We start from the raw sequence: 18,776 nt of genomic DNA on the forward strand, positions 1-18,776 counted from the left end.
TGTCTCAGTGCAGAGGAAGGATTACTGTGAATAAAGTCAACAGTAATTTAAACCTTTTATTAAGATTGCATGCATGAATTGTGACCCAAGAGCAAATCCTCATGTTCTGCAATACCAGAGTGAATCATTCACCTGCTCCCAGTGAGCTTACTTTGACCCGAACTGCGTCTCGAAATCAAACAATTTTTTTGGTTTCGCTCACACAACTTAACTGGACTGGGGTGTTAGGGAATTGGGAGTGTTAAATACTAATGATAAAAGTGACTGAATATATCAAAATAAGGGAGGGGATTTTACCAGTGAGTCAGATTTTCACCAGCCACAGTCATCACGTCAGAGACTCGAGGCAAACGGGGTCACAGCACACTGAGCTGAAACACTCGCAGGAAACCAGCCAAGACTTCGTTAAAGCATCTCAACTTCAGACCAGCTGCAGGTGATTATATAGTTAAGTTTGAGTTACCAGCACAGATGATGGATATTAGTTACTTAGCTTTTATGTGAAGTTCAACAAGAGCACCGTTGCAAAGTCTACAACCAGCAAGAATCACTAACAAAAACAGAATTATTAGAGCAGAAGCACTGCATCAAAATAAGTGGAAAACAAATGTTGATATTCTCTCCCTCTGTTTCACATCATCAAAACTCAGTTTATTAAAACAATTGAAGCTATACTGGTGACCCAGTGAGGCTTTGTGATAGATTTAGCCACACAAGTAAGATCAGTTTTTAGGCTCTGTATATATTTCTCTTAAAACAAACAAACAAACAAAACAACTAAAGGTCCTACATCTGTAAAAACGTTGGATGTCACCAGCTTGTCTGCAAACAGCTGACAATTACTAGTTGAGTGGTAATGACTTGAAAAAGTGCAAGTTAAACCAGATATGGAGATTATTTGCTTTCAGAGTAAAAATTGTGCCTTACAGTTGTATTTAACACATTTCAGAAGGTGGAACATTTACTTTGAAAGCAATCAGTCTCTGTTTTTGGTTTGTGTCCCACTTTTAACAGTTTCACTACATTTCAGTAAGTAGTTCGCACATGCATGTCGGCGATTAGTGTCCAGCCTTGTGTGCTTGGGGCTAAACAAAGCCAGTTTTATGATTAGTTATATGTATTTTCTATTTGGAACATTGATTTGAATTGCAGGCCTATAACTATTCCAAATGATTTCATAGCACACATCTATAGTCATGCCAGGTGTGGTCAAAAAGTTTTGTTCCTGCGCCTATAAAGAGAAAATAAACATGTCTGATTTGAATTAGACTTGAATCCACTTCAAGGCCATCTTCTTGTGCAAAAGTACACCACTTCCAGTGTTTAGTGAAGTCCAAATGTGCATCATCCACAGTGTCAGAGTGTCAATATGGCAAGGCTTCAATTTGAAAATTCATTTTTGGTTAAGATAAAGGCGACAGAGACAAATGTGGTGACAAGGTGAGTAATGAGAAAGTTTTGCAGGGATCGCTTGAGGATGTTACAGAAGCGAACCTCCGACACAAATTAACAGAGCATGATACTGCAAGTGTGAAAAAACAAGAAAACCAATAAAAAAAACAAGATGAGGATGATTGTTTAAAAAAAACAATGACTATGATCGTGCTTGCTTTCCTGATCTAAAATGCTGTCTTCACAGCCTTTGGGCTCATCAACTGTAAAACAGATGGTCGTCTCTGCATCTCCTCTACTAAGTTTCATGGTAAAAATGTGCACTGTATTGCTCAACCTTGAATGAAAAAGCAACCAAATATAAGTAAACTATGATTTTTAATTTTTAGAGGCATAATCTTCTAGATGTATTATGTAATAAGAACATTAAAATAAATGCACATAAAGTTCATTTTCTACCACAACGCACAGGCTTCTTTGACGAGTCACCTGGTTAACAACCAGAGTGCTTATCCGTTGCACATGCCATCTGTCATTGTTCAGTCTGTTATTTGCAGCTCATTTCTGTATTTTATTTACATTGTTGTTAAACATCACTTGTTTTGTCTTTTTGCATGTCTGTTCTAAGCTGTTGAGCTTTCACGGCCACTGTAACCAATCCCAGCCTTGAGGGCATATCTGTTTTAAATAACACTTACCTGGATCTTTATTTTTTTGATGGATGGTCTCTGTTTTTCCTTCCAGCTGCAGAGTCTATATTTGTGGGGATGGAAGACTAATCGGGTCCTCTGTTGGGGTCTTGTATTGCAGCTTTGCATTCTTTCCTTCAGTTTCAAGCTGTGCTGCAGGCATTGGTGTTTTTTGTTACCAGAACTAGCCTTGCTTTCAGCAATGCTTGCAAATATAGACATGGCTGAGCGTCTTAACTGGCGTCACCACTGATTTTTGTCATGGCAGTGTTGCAGCTTCACATTGCCCTCTTTTATTGAGCTGACACGGATGCCGTAGGGATTTATACTTGCGTGGAATAAATGTATTCAGCACCTTTTTCACACAGAACTGGCTGCGAGAAGCTGACTGGCACACAGAGCGGACAGGTTCAGAAACGAGGTGCCAACTCTCAGCCATGTGGTCCTCATCAGTGGCATTGATGTCCCCAGACTGGAACTTTGGCATGGCCATACCATCCACAGGTGTTTTTGCACCTGCTTCATCTTCTAGTTATGTCTGACTTTCCATTTGAGCTCTCGGTCAACACAAAGCTCTTTAATTCGCAGTAGAATTTTTTGTGAAGTGTTCACGTGTCGTTCAGTCTTCATGTTAAAATCCAAGTACAGCATAGGCCTTCAGCAGGATATTTTCTTGACATGATGCCCATATTTGGCAGAAAACCTCAGCAGTCTGTGCTTTCCCAAACCTCCAAAACACAGTTCTTGTAACATGTTTTCATGTGTGACAACACAGTGGCTAAGGTTTGGTTAGGTTTGGGAACAATTGTGGTTGTGGTTAACCTCTCAAGCTCTGGGCTATTTTCCTTTTTTTAAATTTCCACCTGAAAAAACACTGGCAAATTCAGTCAGCAACTGATGCAATGCTTAATACATAAAATTTCCATAATGAAGGGTTCAGACTACACAGTATTGGCGTGAAAATAATCTTACCAGAAACACATGGACTTACAAGAACTGATGTTGTACCTCTGGTGTCTTGTAATGTCACGATAAAGACACTAGTATCTATTTCAGTAATCATTTGTGCAGCCTGGTTCTATTCTGTTCTCCACTTGTACTGAAACTTCCCACAGCACGTCTGTCACATTGACTAACTGAAGCTTAAAGCACTCTTACTCACACAACATTGGAAAATGAAAAACAGGCTGAAGAATGAACATTGCAGGTCTTGAAAGATGGTAACTATAATTGGTTCGTGACCAGCATCCAGTCTGTCATCAATAAAAACATAAAGCGCAGTGGAACCACTAAAAATAATGACAACCAGAGTTTTGTTCGTATTTTTGTACATGTAGATACACTGTCACAAGATTCTGTGTTTAATGTTTCTGTAATTTCCCGATTTCTTTTTTTTTTTTTTTTTGTAATACTCATTTATTTTGCAGTTTAGATAAACTTTTGTCACATCTCAGTCATGTCACTTACATAATTATGATCAAATGCCCCGTGAATGTTTTTCTGTGTGACTTTACTTCCTCCACATCATTTTGGAGCATTTTTTGCCCATTCTTTCTAACGACGTTGCTTCATTTTATTGAAGTTTGCAGGCATTTGTTTATGGCTTCACATTTGACTCTAGAATAATTTGGTATACAGAAGAGTTCACGGTGGACTCTGACTGCGACATTCCCGTGTCGCGCAATAAAACAAACCCCAATTATTGCCCCTCCACCACTGTGCACTGTGCAATTTCACTGAGCGGTCTGACTTTGGGGTCAATTTGCTGGGACATCCATTTCTGGGACTACTTTGTCATTGTGTTAACACACCTGAATGCTCCAGATCATCAAACTGCCAAGCTGTTAAACACGTGTTCACACTTGATGATTAGTTAGTTGTTGCTGGATTGTTGTGGCACTCTTAGCACGAAGAGTGCTTTGCTCTTAAAGGGTTTCTCTTTTTTTTGATTTTTCTTTTTTTCCCTCTTTACAAACTCTGATCTTTATGTGTGCGCTCCGATTTTTTTTTTAGAAAAATCTGATACAGTTTTAGACTTTTGGCATCTTGCTTTTTTTGTCCTCTTTTCTGTGCTGATATTTAGTTACTTCTGAATAAAATCCCATCAGAGTTTAGTGGGATTTTAATGTAGGACACAAGTTCCTGTGAATCTTTATCTTGACACTCCAAACAATTTTTGTTCAAACTCACATTTGAACATTTTTAGTTACGTCAGTGTTTAAGTTCATAGCTCGTGATGGCCAACAGCAAATTGTGTTTAAAAATATTTAAGACTTTTCTCAGCATTGGGTACTTGGTTCTTGGTTTTGGAAAAGGGTAACGTACACCTCTAATCACAACAACGTGTCTCTGTATTCAGCCCGCAGTGTCAGGTCAGCAGCTTCAGCTCAGGCGTCTTCCCTCAGTGAAAATAAATCGTTCTCCTGTTGAAGCTGAATTAGTTTGACAGCTTGTACAGATGGGACATTTTTAGAGTTTAGTGCAGAACAGAAGCAGAAGATTGTGCTCATATTTTTATTCACTTTTACAAAAACTCTGTCCCCCAGCATGCAGGACTGTGATCCAAAGCACATTTATAGGAATTTATTACTGCCCTCTATGTGTCTTCTGATGGGAGTCTTGCTGAGGATGATGATGAACAGTTGTCACTGTTAATATATATGCAAAAGGTGCCAGTTGGTCTCTTAGCGGTAGATATATCAGCACAGCAGGTAGTTTTCTTTTCTGTCTTCTGGGGTAAATCGGCAAATAAACACTGAGGTTCGGTGGAGCTGCAGAACTCAGATTTCAAAGTAAGTACATTTCATGTTTGTGAAATCATGAGCTTACAGTAGTAAATTGAAGCTTGTGTTTGCTGTTGGATCTGGATTCATGCGTTTGAGCATCAAAAAAGCAGCGTCACAATTTCTCTGCTACTGTTTACCATAAACATTTTGTGAGGTATCTGTAAATGTGCTTATTTGAGGACCCAATAAATTCCACTAATGTGCACGAATGTATATTTAGCAGCTTGGCTCTGTTACCCATGACCCAGCATGGAACAGAACAGAGATCACTGACAACAAAACTGGCAATGATTAAGTCAGAGCACAAAAGATAGAGGTGGGTTGCAAAGTGGCTTGCAAGACTGTCTGCAGCTTAATCAGTGAACCCTATAGGAGCTAGGAAACTGGATGAATAAAAGGGTATTGGCTGAACCTTCAGGTGATGTGAGCTGGCAATCGAGGTTAGCTGAACTGCCTGAGCTAACTCTGTGCTTAACTGTAAAACTGAGACTGAATTATGTTAGAGCAGCAGTAATTTCCTTCTGTTGTAATTTGCCATTTAAAGTGGTCCAATATTGTAAAGTAGCAATACATTTTTAATAACATTACATTTAATATGCTTTCTTATACAGAATTCAAAAGATCAGTCAAGAATAAACCTGGAATAAAAATTTATGTCTAGATTTTTTCTGCAATTGGCTATGAGTTGACCGGCAAAAAAAAAGTATTTATTTCAGGAAATGAACTTTTTCACTAGCTCATTAAAGGGGATTCATTAAAGTTTTGTTTTTTTTGTTTTTTTGTTTTTTTTGGGGGGGGGGGGTGTTCATAGATTTTGAACAGTAGTAGAAAGAAACAGATGCGTCAATATATAGAAAGATCTATAGGGGAATAAATGGGAGAATATTTACTTAGTTACTGGTTACTGGTTTGTCTTTCTGGAAAATCTGACTTTAATACATGAAATCTCCGTGTGTTTGTTTGCTTGCGAATTCCTCTTACCCCATCAGGAGTTGAACATCCAACACTGGCCCCTGAAGATTTTTATCTATATTGGATGTTATGATTAATACAATCATGTTGCCTAGCAAGCACCTACAAACAGGCTAAAATCACTGACCATTTGTAGCATTTACTCACTTTTAACACCTCATAAAACCACTAAGGATTTAATTTCAGTTTCAAAACAGTAATATCTAATTTATATCCACAAAGCTTTCATTATGCATGATATATAGTGATGTCATCATGTTTCCGAGCAACCGCCTAACATCGAACTAAAATTACTGACCAACTGTAGCACGAGCAAGTAGTACTTATAAAAACATAAGAGCAAAGTAGGGAAGCTTATTTGAATCTTTAGTGCAGTCACTTGTATGAATATAGCAAGGTGTGAATGTGTACTGAATATAAAGCAGGAAGCTGTTAGGAAAAAAGTTTGCCTTTCCAGTTTCCTGTGGACAAATATAGGCTAATGACCTGAAAATGCAGTAAACTAGGATTTATTAGCATACCACAATCCCACAAAATTGTTTTCACAGGATTAAGGTGTTTTGAAATTGGAGGATCTGAGACAAATTATTTAGAGAAGTGTAAACTCTCAGACTGCGGCCAACTTTCTTGGTTACTGGGATACTGGTCTCTCATGTTCATTATAAAAACACAAGTGACAGTTGTGAAACTAGTTATGTAATTAAAAAGCTTTCTTTAATGCATTGCCAGCCACATTTATGAGATTTTATTCTCCTGCAAACATATTGTCTTAACCTGAAATATGCTGCTGCCTTGAGGAATTCTACATGTATTTTCTTTCTAATTCAGGAACTAAGATTTACACTTGTTTTAGTCTTGCATGATTTATGTGAGAAGTCTAATATAACTCAATGGGAGAGTTACAAATCAGAACTTAGGTGTACTTTGAAATGAATGATGCAAATATGTCTTAGAAATGCTACTTTGTTTTGATATTATAGCAACTTCTTTCTGTAAGCCAATATGAAAATCATCACTAATGAATACATGTACACGAAAAATATTGTAAATACTGCACATTCACATATGCACATATTATTCAGAATAGTAGATAATGAATATTTACCTTTTAAACTCTTGTTTTGTTGTTTTTACTATTTGATCATTTAAAAAGGACACAAACACAAAGAGGTTTGTGTTCTCCATGTCTTTCTACTTTATTCACTAAAACAGTGGTCCCAAACCTTTTTTGTGCCACAGACCGGTTTAATGTCAACAATATTTTCGCAGAACGGCCTTTACAGTGTCGCAGATAAATACAATAAAATAAAATGATACGACCAAGACAAAAACTATATTGTTGTGTAAACGCAACAATCAACGCAAATTCACTGTGTAATTGTGTAACTTTATTAGCAGCCTTCTCCTGAAATGCGCCAACAACACCGAGAGTAAAATCTTCCTCTTAATGCTCTCTGGTCGCTATGGTAATGCATAAATATTTCTTTCAAAATAAGACGCGCAACTACAACACGGGAAAAGACCCAGGGAAACAGAGTTAACGATAAAATCCCCGAAAACCATAACCCGAGCCTCAACTCTCACGGCCTGGTATCAAGCGGCTCACGGACCAGTACCTGTCGGTGGTCCGGGGTTGGGGACTGCTGCACCAAAACATATCAAAAGCTTGTCTTAGCTAATCCTCCTGATTGCTGCTGTTGTTTTAGCCTGAAGGCACCAAACCATGTTTTAAATTTATCACTAACATGTTGTGTTAGGAAAAAACTTCCTTGTTGCCTCATTTAATCACTGATTTTGGTCTCCACCAACACCAAATAGGCCATTCTTTATTTGCCATTTAGTCCATCTTGGAATTTATGTTATTTCTGAGATTAACCAAAATTACTCAAGAACTTTCAATTTTATTTTTTTTAACATTTGTATTAGTGAAGTCACCCACAAAGCTTTTAAAACAACAACATTTGGGCCATGATTTATCCTGTAATTTCATACCTTTTGTGCATAGTTAAGGCATGCAGAAAAAGAATTGCCGTTAAAGAGCTTGGGAAAATGTTGCAAACAAAGTGTTGTTAACATGACATGTGTGTACTGTAAAAACAGATACATTCTTTTCATTTTAAGTTGATGCAGTTTTTCTTTAAAAAAGTTACACTTATGAACATTATGCTTGTAATGTTGCTATAATTGCAATGTGTATATAACTACAGTTTGCAATAATTACAATTTTAATGCAGTAAAAGGACATAAATCTTTCCCACATGAATCTGGAACTTTTGAGAAAAGCTGCTGCAAAGCATTTTTTAGCCACAGTAATCACAAAAGAAATTCCATAGGGAGTGACTAATTCCTCTGCCATGTTCAACAGCTGGTCACTAATGCCGTCTGTCTTGGTCTGGTGCTCAGTAAGTTGTGCACAGAGGTTTTATCAGAGCTCTTTGACTAAAACGGCTTCCTGCTGTGTCTGGAAACATGATTGATGAGAGCATCAAGTTTACATTCATCCAAAACAATGAGCTGAAAGAAACCGAAACACTTTGACACGCTCATCTTTGTTCTTAAACGCTTGCATAACACATATTGATTACTTCAGCTTTAAGGGCTGGGTGGGAGAGGGTAGTCTGACCGTTATGTGCTTGGAGAACCTTTTTCCTCTGTCAAAAGCTCCCAGAGACAAACATATTAAGTCTTACTCATAAGAATCTGACAAAATGCTGAGTTCACATGCACCTGATGAAGTGATAACTCAAACTGTGTGCTGTTTTGACAGCATGTTTTGACAGTGCAAAACAATGAGATCCTGCGTATTTGTGTGTACTAAACTTTACTCTTATGTGTAAATAAAGTTGATCTGTAACAGGCTTTTTGGTGCAAACAATAGCACGTTAGATTCCTAGTCAAACACTTGAGATGTGATTCAAAGTTTGTGGGTTTAAGACCCACCAGTCAGGTTTTTGTTGTTTACAGATGTGGTTTTTACTGGGAAATATCATCTTTTGGTGTGGTATGATATCTTTAATCTGCACACGTTTTTTTTGTTTGTTTATATTTTGTTTTAGTTTTTTTTTTTTTTTTTTTTTTTTTTTTTTTTTTTTTGTTGGTCATCTGCTAATTAGAGGGTCAGAGGCTCGATTTCCTGGCTCCTCCAGTCTGCACGTCGAAGTGTCCTTGGGCAAGATGGTGATAAGAGTGGAAAACAAGAAATAAATATTATTTACTTAGTAATGTGTGCTCAGTCTTAGCACAAGTCAGTGAACTCTAATTGCCACAGCTCTGGATTATTTATGAAGATTTGGGAAACCTAATTCTGTTGTATGTGTTCGCATTTCTCAGTTTAATAAGGATATCTTTCCCACGTTTGAGTTGAACCAAGAGGCACTGAAAAAGTTTGTAATTCAAGACCCAAAGTGCTTATTGTTGAGACAAGTACACATTTGCTTGTCCTGAAATGCCACAGCTGTGTTTAGCTAACCACAGCGAGTGAGTCCTTAAAAGACGCCACATGAGATGAGGCTGCTATTTCATAGAGTTTGCTGGTTCAGTTGAGGCTTTGTGGGTCACTTTTCTTAGTATTGCCGTCTAACTCTTCTTTCTGGATCAAGACCAAAGTGGTTTGCGAACAGACAATGCTAAAAATGTCCTCTGTGTGCTATATTTACAGCTGTATTTATGGCATAGAGGATTTTTACACAAGTCCCGGTTTGACGCTAAAGAGGAGCAGTTAGATTACAAATGTGAACATCAAATCTTCATATTCATAAGCTCTTACAGCTAAAAGAATCTAGTTTGGAATTATCCCATTTCAAACATGCCAAACCACATCTGCTATCGTTAATCCCTTGCAACTCATCGACACACAGACACATCGCAGCCTCTCTAATTAAAAGTCAACCACAGTTCCCATGACATGACTATGGTGGGGGAACTCCAGCGATTTACAGGAAGAATCGTAAAACTGTAAACCAGACTATAACAGGAAACTATGGGCATTAACCTACACTTAGCGACTCCTTCGTCAGCTAATATAACTACAGAACTGAACTTACTCATCCTCTTAGCTGTGTTGGCCTGTGGCTCGTAAAATAACCATCAGCATAAAATCCTTTTGAATCTTTCCAATGACTAATTACACGTGGCAGCGATCCTACTGAAAATTAGATCATCGATATCTGGCAGATGGTAGAGAACTGTGGAAATCAAGTCAAGTCCAATAAACAGTCAAGGACTTCTGCACAGTAGAGCTACTGTATATGTGACAGGGGTGGGGGTGCTTGTGTTTGGCCCACCATTTTCCAGCCTCCCTGTATTGCATCAGTAGCAAGCGGTGAGATGCGGTCCATTACTCTTCCTCTGTTAACAAGCATCTGGACCAGGTTCCAGGCAATCGGCTGCCACACAGCAACTGGCTGTTTGCTGCAAGGGTGGCCTAAATGCCTGGAGTAATGAATCAGCTCTGAGTGTCGCAGCAGCAAACACACACTCGTTGCAGAATTACACTCTAAGATATTTGACTGAAGTCTGCTGACAAGGAGCGCTGGACTGTGTTTGTTTTGGTTTTTACTCCATCCAAAACCTTTCCTTCTGGTCACTGTGGTCTATTTGTTGTTAATGATTGGACACAAAATGGAAATGAGGGAATAACATTGAGAGAATGAGACAGTCTGGGTTTCATGCTTCATACTGTTGAACAGCGTGGCAAGTTGTCACACCAGCTGAGTTACAATCAATCCTGACTCAGTTCAGCCGACATGGTAAAATGTGCTAAGTGCTGTCTTTAAAAGGGCAAGTCCATCATTTTTACAAATCAAAATCTGTTTATAGATTGTGTTTAAGGCCTTTTAGGGAGTTGGGGTAAATCTACTTGAGTCAACTTCTGTTTGATCTCCAAACAGCGCAGCGTTAGTTCAGGCAGGTCTCAAAGTCGAGCTCGGCTGCACTCCGGGCTCAGTAGCTCATCTCATTACCAGCCCACATTAGCTGATGGCTCAGCTGATACCCTTCTACATAACCAATTGGTAAATCTTTTCAAGGGCACACTGTTTATTGTGCTTTAGTCTGTCCCATACTAGGTGCAGATCTGCCTCTTTTTAGACAGCCTCCACCCCAGTTCCTCCTTTTCATGGTGTATCTGACTTGATCAAAGTAAATCTGCTCTTATTGATGCCTGTTGGGTCTTGTCACTGCTCTCACCACCTTTTCCTTTCCACCCATGTTTGCATAACGATTGAGAGGTCCTAGGCTAGAGCCGTGCTGCTCAATATAAATTACTATAAGTAAAAAAACTTCTTGTGTTGATTAGTGTTTCAGACTGAAACAAGCTCACAAGTCCTCTTTAGCAGCATGAGTGGTACATCATCCTTTATCAACACAACACATGAATGTTTAATGAATTGTCAGTTCAAGGTGATACAAGTATTGAATTTTTATAAGAAACATTCATTAGACAATATGAGCGTTCCAGTCCTCATTTTTTTTTTTTTTTTAAACAGTCTTCTGCATGTTGTGTAGTGGTCAGAAATGAAACAGGTTTTTCTTTTAAAATGAAAGTAAAAAAACAAATCATTAAACCCAACAGCCAGGACACTAAACACCATAAAATCCAAGGACCTCCAGAGTGTTACAGACAGTTTTGGTGAAAATAATCCCCAGTTTGATCAAGATTTTCTTAGTTTTGTGAGTCCTTAAGTTTAGAGTAATGCTTCTCATGAGAGAAGCATCTTTGGAAATTTGTTTGTGAAGGAAACTCTGCTGAGGCAATGGCCGAGTGATGAACCAGTGGTTGATGGGTGAATTCCATGGTAGATGTGGTGAGGCTTGAGTGTAAGAGATGGAATATCTCTTTTCAAATGCACAGATCATCACACGTGTCTCGTTCCAGCGCAGTGACTTTTTGCAGCTTTTCCATTTCATGCTGCATCGTACGCTAATCTTTTTAAATTTCAGGCTATTATATTTTATTTTTTGCTCTACAACATTTATCTGTCTGGTTCACAGCCCTTTTGACTATAGATTTCTGTATAGTAGGCCCTTTTTATGTCAGCGTTGCCCTTGAGCAGTAAATCCCCACCCACCTGTTGTTTTAGCGCTCTGTCTGCAAAAGACAGCCAGTCAGAAGACAGAAAAGTTAAGGGCAGATAGGCTAGAACAACTTGTTTCAGACACTAGATGAACAAAGGGGCTGCACCAAGGCCCAGGATAAGATAAATAAGGATTATTATTGAAATGTGGCCTATGCAAAGCTGTTCTGCTAGATTCCAATATTAAAATTATGGAGCTGCAAAGAGCATCATACTGTAGGTCAGCTTTAACTCTAGCTTCAGCAGTAGCTTTTGCAGCTAACTGACCTTGTTTATTTTCAAGACTTGTGTCGTAGTTAGGCAAGAAAACTAGGGTACATATACTTGAATGCAATTCTTCAGGTTTTAAACTGTTTTTTCGATCATAAAAGATTCAAGCACTTTTTTAAATTTATGTATTTTTTATGATGACTCATTTGGGTTTGGTTTTTGTCTCCCACAGTGCTGGAGTGATGACTGACCACGCAACACTTTGGAACAAATGACTGAAGTCTACACATTCAGAAGGTGCCAGAAGTTGCACATGAATCTAATTTGATTACCTCTGAATGCGAAAAGATGCTGCAGAGGGTTTTATCTACAATGGGGTCTTAAAATTGCTCCAAGATAATCGACTTCAACGATTTTACTGACAGGATCTCTTGGTAGGAGTCTGTGAGTGGGGGCTGGCATGTGGCCCCCTGATCTCGGGCCTCCAGATGTGACTCTTCCTGGATTTGGGAGTGTGTTTGAGGATGCTGAGGATCTTCAGGCGCCGCTGTCTTCTGGTGGCTTCTGCCAGCCATCGATCCAATCGGGAGGCCTGTGCTGTCTTCCCAGGACCTCACTGTCGCTCTCCTCGCTTGGGCGTGACCTCACCTCCCTGCTCAACTGTAAGACAGCCGGATCCCACGTAGAAAAGACTGTGGAGGACTTTGCAACCACAGCTCACACAGACACCCAAAACAGCACTCAGAGGTTTAGCTGCTACCCTCAGCCTTCCTTCCCAATTTCCTACATGCTCACCAGCTGTGCCACATCTTCATCTTTCGCCTCGCCACCTTCCTCACTGTCTTCTGCCTCCTCATCTCTACTTTTTGCATCTTGCTTGCCTCTTTCTGATGCCAACAATAAATTGTCTCAACAACAACAAAAGCCACAGGAGGAATATTGCTCCGTAAAACAAGAACCTGCAGATGATTTCTTGCCATGTAAGAGGGAACAGTTTCAAATTAGCAACCAGCAGGGGGAGCTGTACCATTTAAATCAGGCTTTTCAAGGATACAGCAATCAGGACAGCACACAGTCCTCTCTTCAGTCCCCCATGATTAACGTACCTGTGGGACAGGACCCCACGCTTGACCAGCAGGAGCAACCGTGTCATTGGATCGACTGCAGTGCCACTTATAGCACCCAGGAGGAGCTAGTGAGGCACATCGAGAAAGTGCACATCGACCAGAGAAAGGGGGAGGAGTTTGCATGTTTCTGGACTGGCTGCGTGCGACGCAACAAACCGTTCAATGCTCGCTACAAGCTGCTTATCCACATGAGGGTCCATTCTGGAGAAAAACCCAACAAGTGCATGGTGAGTTTGCTTTAGTCAACAGTTAAATGACAGAATAAATGGATAACCGAGTCAGAACAGACTGTTTAAAATAAATAAATAAATAAATAAATAAATCTGAAGTTACTGAGAGAAGACACAAACTACTTCTCAAACTGCAAAACAGAAATCTCTTGGAAGAGTTTTCCCCGTTAAGGAATTTATACAACAGTAGTTTATTAGAGCAATGCGGCAACTATTTAATTTAGCAATAACAGTAATATTCTTAGTAGTACCTTGTCAAATGGAAGGGGTTTTAAGCATCAAAACATAAAACCAGCACTTTGTGTCCATTAATTCTTTGAAAGGGACCTGTTATACTTATTTCTAACTTCATGTTTTCTAGTAGACCCACTTGACATGATTCCCAGGTCAAAATAACCATTCTTTGTCATCCTTTATCTGAAACAAGTCTTTTAGTTCTCTTCCCCTTCCCTTCCTTTAAGCTAACTTTCTTCTGATTTGATGCCCCAAATAAAAAGATATTTTGAACAGCAATTGGGTGGGGCTTGTGTGTCTGAGACAGCCATATAAGGGATATCTGCTCTAGCTCATACAGAATCAGGTGCAGATGGAAACTAAAGCCAAGCGTTTGTAGCCATCTGCAATTAATGAGGATTGTACATACACTAATGTCATTATGTGAAACTTAATGAGCATCCGCTATTATAACATAGACATATATATATTACCTAAGGAAATGAAGAAAAGCATAATGGGTCCCCCTAAATGTGTGGCTGTGATAAAGTACTGGCATGCACAGCCATCGTACCAGAAGGCTGTTTTCTCCTGATTCCCCTGGTATATAACGAGAATGTTGGGACCTGTTGATCAAGGAAGGGAACATGATGCAGGACACAAGAGGATCACAACTGTGAACAAACCCAAATGATAGCTGCTTTATTCTCACCTAAGAACTAATGGACGTACAGGCAGCGTATTTTTCAGGCTATAAGGCGCACTTAAAATCCTTTAATTTTCTCAAAAATTGACAGTGAGCCTTATGCACTTTATGTATGAATTCTGTTTGCTTACTGACCTTGAACCAACTTTATGTGGTACACAATAAACACTGCGACATCACTGAGAGTTAGAAACGGTCTAAATTCTTTTATCTTTAATAAAATGATCAGTGTTGCTGCTTTACCAGGTGTAACAATTAAGTTTAACATCCGGGCATCCATGAAAACAGAATTTATGAAATTTAACAGAGTTAGAAGTTAGGTAGAAACTAGCAAGCTAACTTCCTGCTAAGGATGATATACCATGTTCTGTATGGGATTTCTAAATAAATTAAAACATACAGCTCTGCTATCACTTCTAACATAAATAAAGAAGAAGAAAACTAAACAGCAGTGACTTTTGTAGGGTTACTGAAGTTGGACTAGCATGGTATATAATGATGTGCTACGTGATCGCTAGCGACACTGCTGTGTTAGCATAACATAAACACAGTGAAGCTGGAGGATGAACGCTAACTTTTTTCCACTCAAAAGTTAACATGAGGGTTCCTGATGGTTAGGGACAAATGCAATCGCATGGCAGGGTGCTGTAAAATATAAGGTTAGTCATTAATATACTGTGACAACATGGGAATAGAGTAGCTGCGAGAGAATTCAACATTAATGAATCAATGGAACGAGTTGAGTAAAGTTTGACTTATCTGACTTTTTTTTTTTTTTGCTTAATGCGCCTTATAATCCAGTGCGCCGTATGTATGAAAAAAGACTCGTTCATCGACCGTGCGCCTTATGGTCCGAAAAATACAGTACTAGAAAACCGAGAGGTTAAAGGCTGTTTTGTGTCCGATCCAGTCTGCACGTGCATCCCTGTTGGTTAATGTCTAGTTAAGCTGGCTGCTACAGTGTGTGTGTTTTTTTTTGTGAGAATGAACGTTTTTTGTTTGTTTGTTTATTCCCTTCACTTGGAGAGATTTATCCAGCACATGCCAAATCTTAGAACAGTCAGTCAAAACATACAGTATCTCATCCTTTCCAGCATCGCATGGGCCAGGGCCACTTGGAGCTTTAACTGGGTTTGAAAGGCATTAATGAGCTCACAGTCTTCTACTGATTTCTGCCAGACTGATGAACCATCTGTTAGACAGGGAAATGATTTAAACCTTTTCCTCTCGTCACAACAGGTTTCCCTGACTCATGAATGCCAGAGGAGGAATGAATGAATGTATGAATGGAGGATGTGTCTAAGCATACGAAAACCGCTGATCACCCTGAGCCTTTTCTGACAGATGCATTTAATTTATTGCCTAGCATAGACATTATGCATTGTCCTTAGATCAGCAGCTAAATGATTGTCTCTTATGGAAAGTATGTTCCTAAAGACAAAAAGATGGTTTTTCATATTTGTGGCCATTGTGTGCAGTTTTTGAATACTACAAGTCCCCAGGATTATTACCTATGCAGTTTCAGAAATGCAGCACAAGAGTAGAAGAAAACCACAGTAAAATGTGTATGCATCTATTGTTATATATATATATATATATATATATATATATATATTTTCCTGTCACATTATGTGTAACTTAATCTGATTTTCCCTTTTTCATTTATAGAATTAAAAGGTTGATTACCTGATTATTTCACAGTGGAAAGTGACTTGGTGTCCCTCTGTGGGGGTCTTGAGACAGGGAGGTTCTGGAGGGGGGAGGGGGGGGGGGCTGCCTTGACTGCCTTGACTGCTTGCCCCACAGCCCAGACCCAGATAAGCAGCAGGAAGTGGATGGATGCAGAATCTTTCCTTTGTTTTGTTCATTGCACAAACAAAAAACACCCAATGGGTTTGCTTCTATAGCTCGCTAGTTTCAGCAGATAAAACTTTAAATGTCAATAAATAATTAACCCTTTAGAGCCGATCGGAGCAGGAACGCTCTGTTATGCGTAACTATTTTTAAATCCCGGTAGCACTGCAACCACGTAAGCTAGCGCAAAAATTTTTTTTGCATATGAAACCGGAGGAGTTGTACTTACATACTGTGCCATCAGCTTGTCCTAGGTCACGGTTTCCTTCCACATAAAGCTTTGCAAAAACTGCATAAAAAGCGCTTGCAGGAACAAAAACATAATATTCCAGAAACACGCTTTGCCGGTCCGATCAGCTGTTCAAAACACTTCCTACGTTGGAATAGACGTCAGCGCGAACTTTTGCATTTCCGCCATTACCTGCCCGAAACCGGAAGTGACGTCATTTTCGCGGAAATGTAGTCTTTTTTGCGATCAGGGCCTCAGGGCCTATACTGCTCTTTTTAAAAGTTATCTTTGACTTTATGACTTTCTGTGTCGTTTCTGGGATGCTTAGGACTCATATTGCACTGCTGGAAATAGTTTATTTTGATGCATATGCTGCTTTTTTGCAAATTTGCAGTATAATATTTATTTTCGTTTTTCCAGCAGTGTATAAAAAATTGGTGTATTTCAAAAATTAAACTATGAAGACACTCAAAATAAATTTCCTGTGGTGGGAAACTATTTTGTGCAACTTTTTTGTATTTACAGTTTTGAGGGATAAGCCTCTTAAATTTCTCTAACTACAAATATATGTTGAAAAATCAAAAACGATTTTCAATTTTTTTGTAGTTTATTGCACTTTTTTGCAATTTATGTAATTACTATGCACTTAATGAATACATATTATTAAAATCTGGGCTATAATGGTTGTATTGATGTATAGCAACTTGAAATGCTCCCAAAAATGGCTCCACAGCATGTAAAAATATAATATAAGCTCTGGCGGACTTGGTTCTATGGTAGGTCTTAAAGGGTTAAAAAAAGAGGCTCATATATTTGAGCCATAAATTTAACCCAGGCCACTAAGATAAAGACAGATCTACAACCACGCTGGTGTGAAAACACGGTCCTTTCTACATTTACCATCACAACAGTGGCCTTTGAGCCCCAGCGATGCGTCATCCTGCATCACTTCTGTCATGAGTCACTTCATGAAGCTCAATAATTCATGACCTGAATACATCTGCCCCATTATGACCTGCTGTTTGGTGCCAAGTCCCCATCCCTGAGCAGCTCTCTCCGTTATTCCCTGCGGTCATCAGCCTAAGGATTAGTAATTCATTCAGAAGTTCTCACTCTGGGATACGCTTCCTTCATAAGTGAATTAGTTTATTATAGTGATCCAGCCTGCTGCCAACTAATAAATATTAAATCAACATAAACACAAAAAATTAGTCATTAGTCAAACTTGAACTACGTGAATAACGTCATTTCATTTTCATAAAGTTCTTATGCCAGAAGATGTGAATTAAGTCATTCCCGGTGCTGCAGTGGAAAATGAATATATCTCACATGAATGCAGTCAGTGTTTGTTAATGAATTCAGCTTTATTTACCAGCTCGTAATGTCAAGCCCCAGATTGGACAGGTGTTCCTCAGGCTGTAAACACGAGTTCTCAAAGCACCTCTAAACCCACTGTGTGAGAGTCATCATGTGTAATTTATGATGCTTCAATAAAATACACATGTATGTACATTTATGATCTGTCTGTCATATAACCATGAAAAGACCAAAACCAGTGACCCTCAAATGACGAGCATTGTCTGAAAAATTAATATTATCAGCTGTAAAGGCAGAATAAAATGTCTTCCCATCAAAATATTTTTAGCAGGAATTATAAGACTCAAGAGAGTACCAAATATGTAATTATAAATAATAAGTATTAGTCAATGGTTCTTTTACTCGTCATTATATCACATCTGTAGTATAAACTGCAGGGCTTGTTTTTTTTTTCTTTTATGAAACTTTACCCATTAGCTAGTTTTGTTTGTTTGTTTGTTTGTTTTTAGGTATTAGATATCTATCAGCTAATCATGGCAACCCAAGACGTGGATGAAGACATTCTCGAGACAACCTGCTGAAGTTTAAACTGGGCATCAAACGGTGGCATGATTGTTAGTACCAGATGGTCGGGTCTGAGTATTTCCAATACTTCTAATTTACGCTGATTTTCCTGCACAACCACCTGTAAGGTTTACAGAGAATGGTTTATAAATGAAATAATCCCATCGGTAGCAGTTCTCTGGGCGTAAATGCCTTGTTGGTCTAATAGAAGACGGCAGGAACTTCAATAACAACTCTTTACAATCAGTGAAGCAGAAGAACATCATCTGCCAATCCTGTTACCTAATAACAGGAACCTGAATATACAAGTTGCATGGCCTCAGCAAAATTGGACCGTAGAATATCAGAGAAAACATCACCTGGTGTGACGAGTATTGATTTCTGATGTTAAATTTGGGTTGTAGGGTTAGGAT

At 38.9% G+C, this 18,776-nt stretch overlaps 1 protein-coding gene across 4 annotated transcripts in view; it reads left to right on the plus strand.

Moving 5' to 3' along the window:
* glis1a (GLIS family zinc finger 1a) overlaps positions 1-18,776 on the plus strand; it is a 66,497-nt gene that overhangs the window by 16,960 nt on the left and 30,761 nt on the right. For 2 of the 4 annotated variants that reach the window (XM_004555214.4, XM_076876811.1), the window contains exon 2: positions 12,356-13,477. In XM_004555214.4, coding sequence (XP_004555271.2) covers positions 12,584-13,477 — 894 coding nt within the window. In that variant the 5' untranslated portion in view covers positions 12,356-12,583. Of the gene's footprint in view, positions 1-196; positions 437-12,355; positions 13,478-18,776 lie in introns of those variants that run through there. The other 2 variants (XM_076876812.1, XM_004555216.4) reach the window with 2 other exon arrangements.

This window comes from Maylandia zebra, linkage group LG18 (genome assembly GCF_041146795.1).
Source record: "Maylandia zebra isolate NMK-2024a linkage group LG18, Mzebra_GT3a, whole genome shotgun sequence".
NCBI lineage: Eukaryota > Metazoa > Chordata > Actinopteri > Cichliformes > Cichlidae > Maylandia > Maylandia zebra.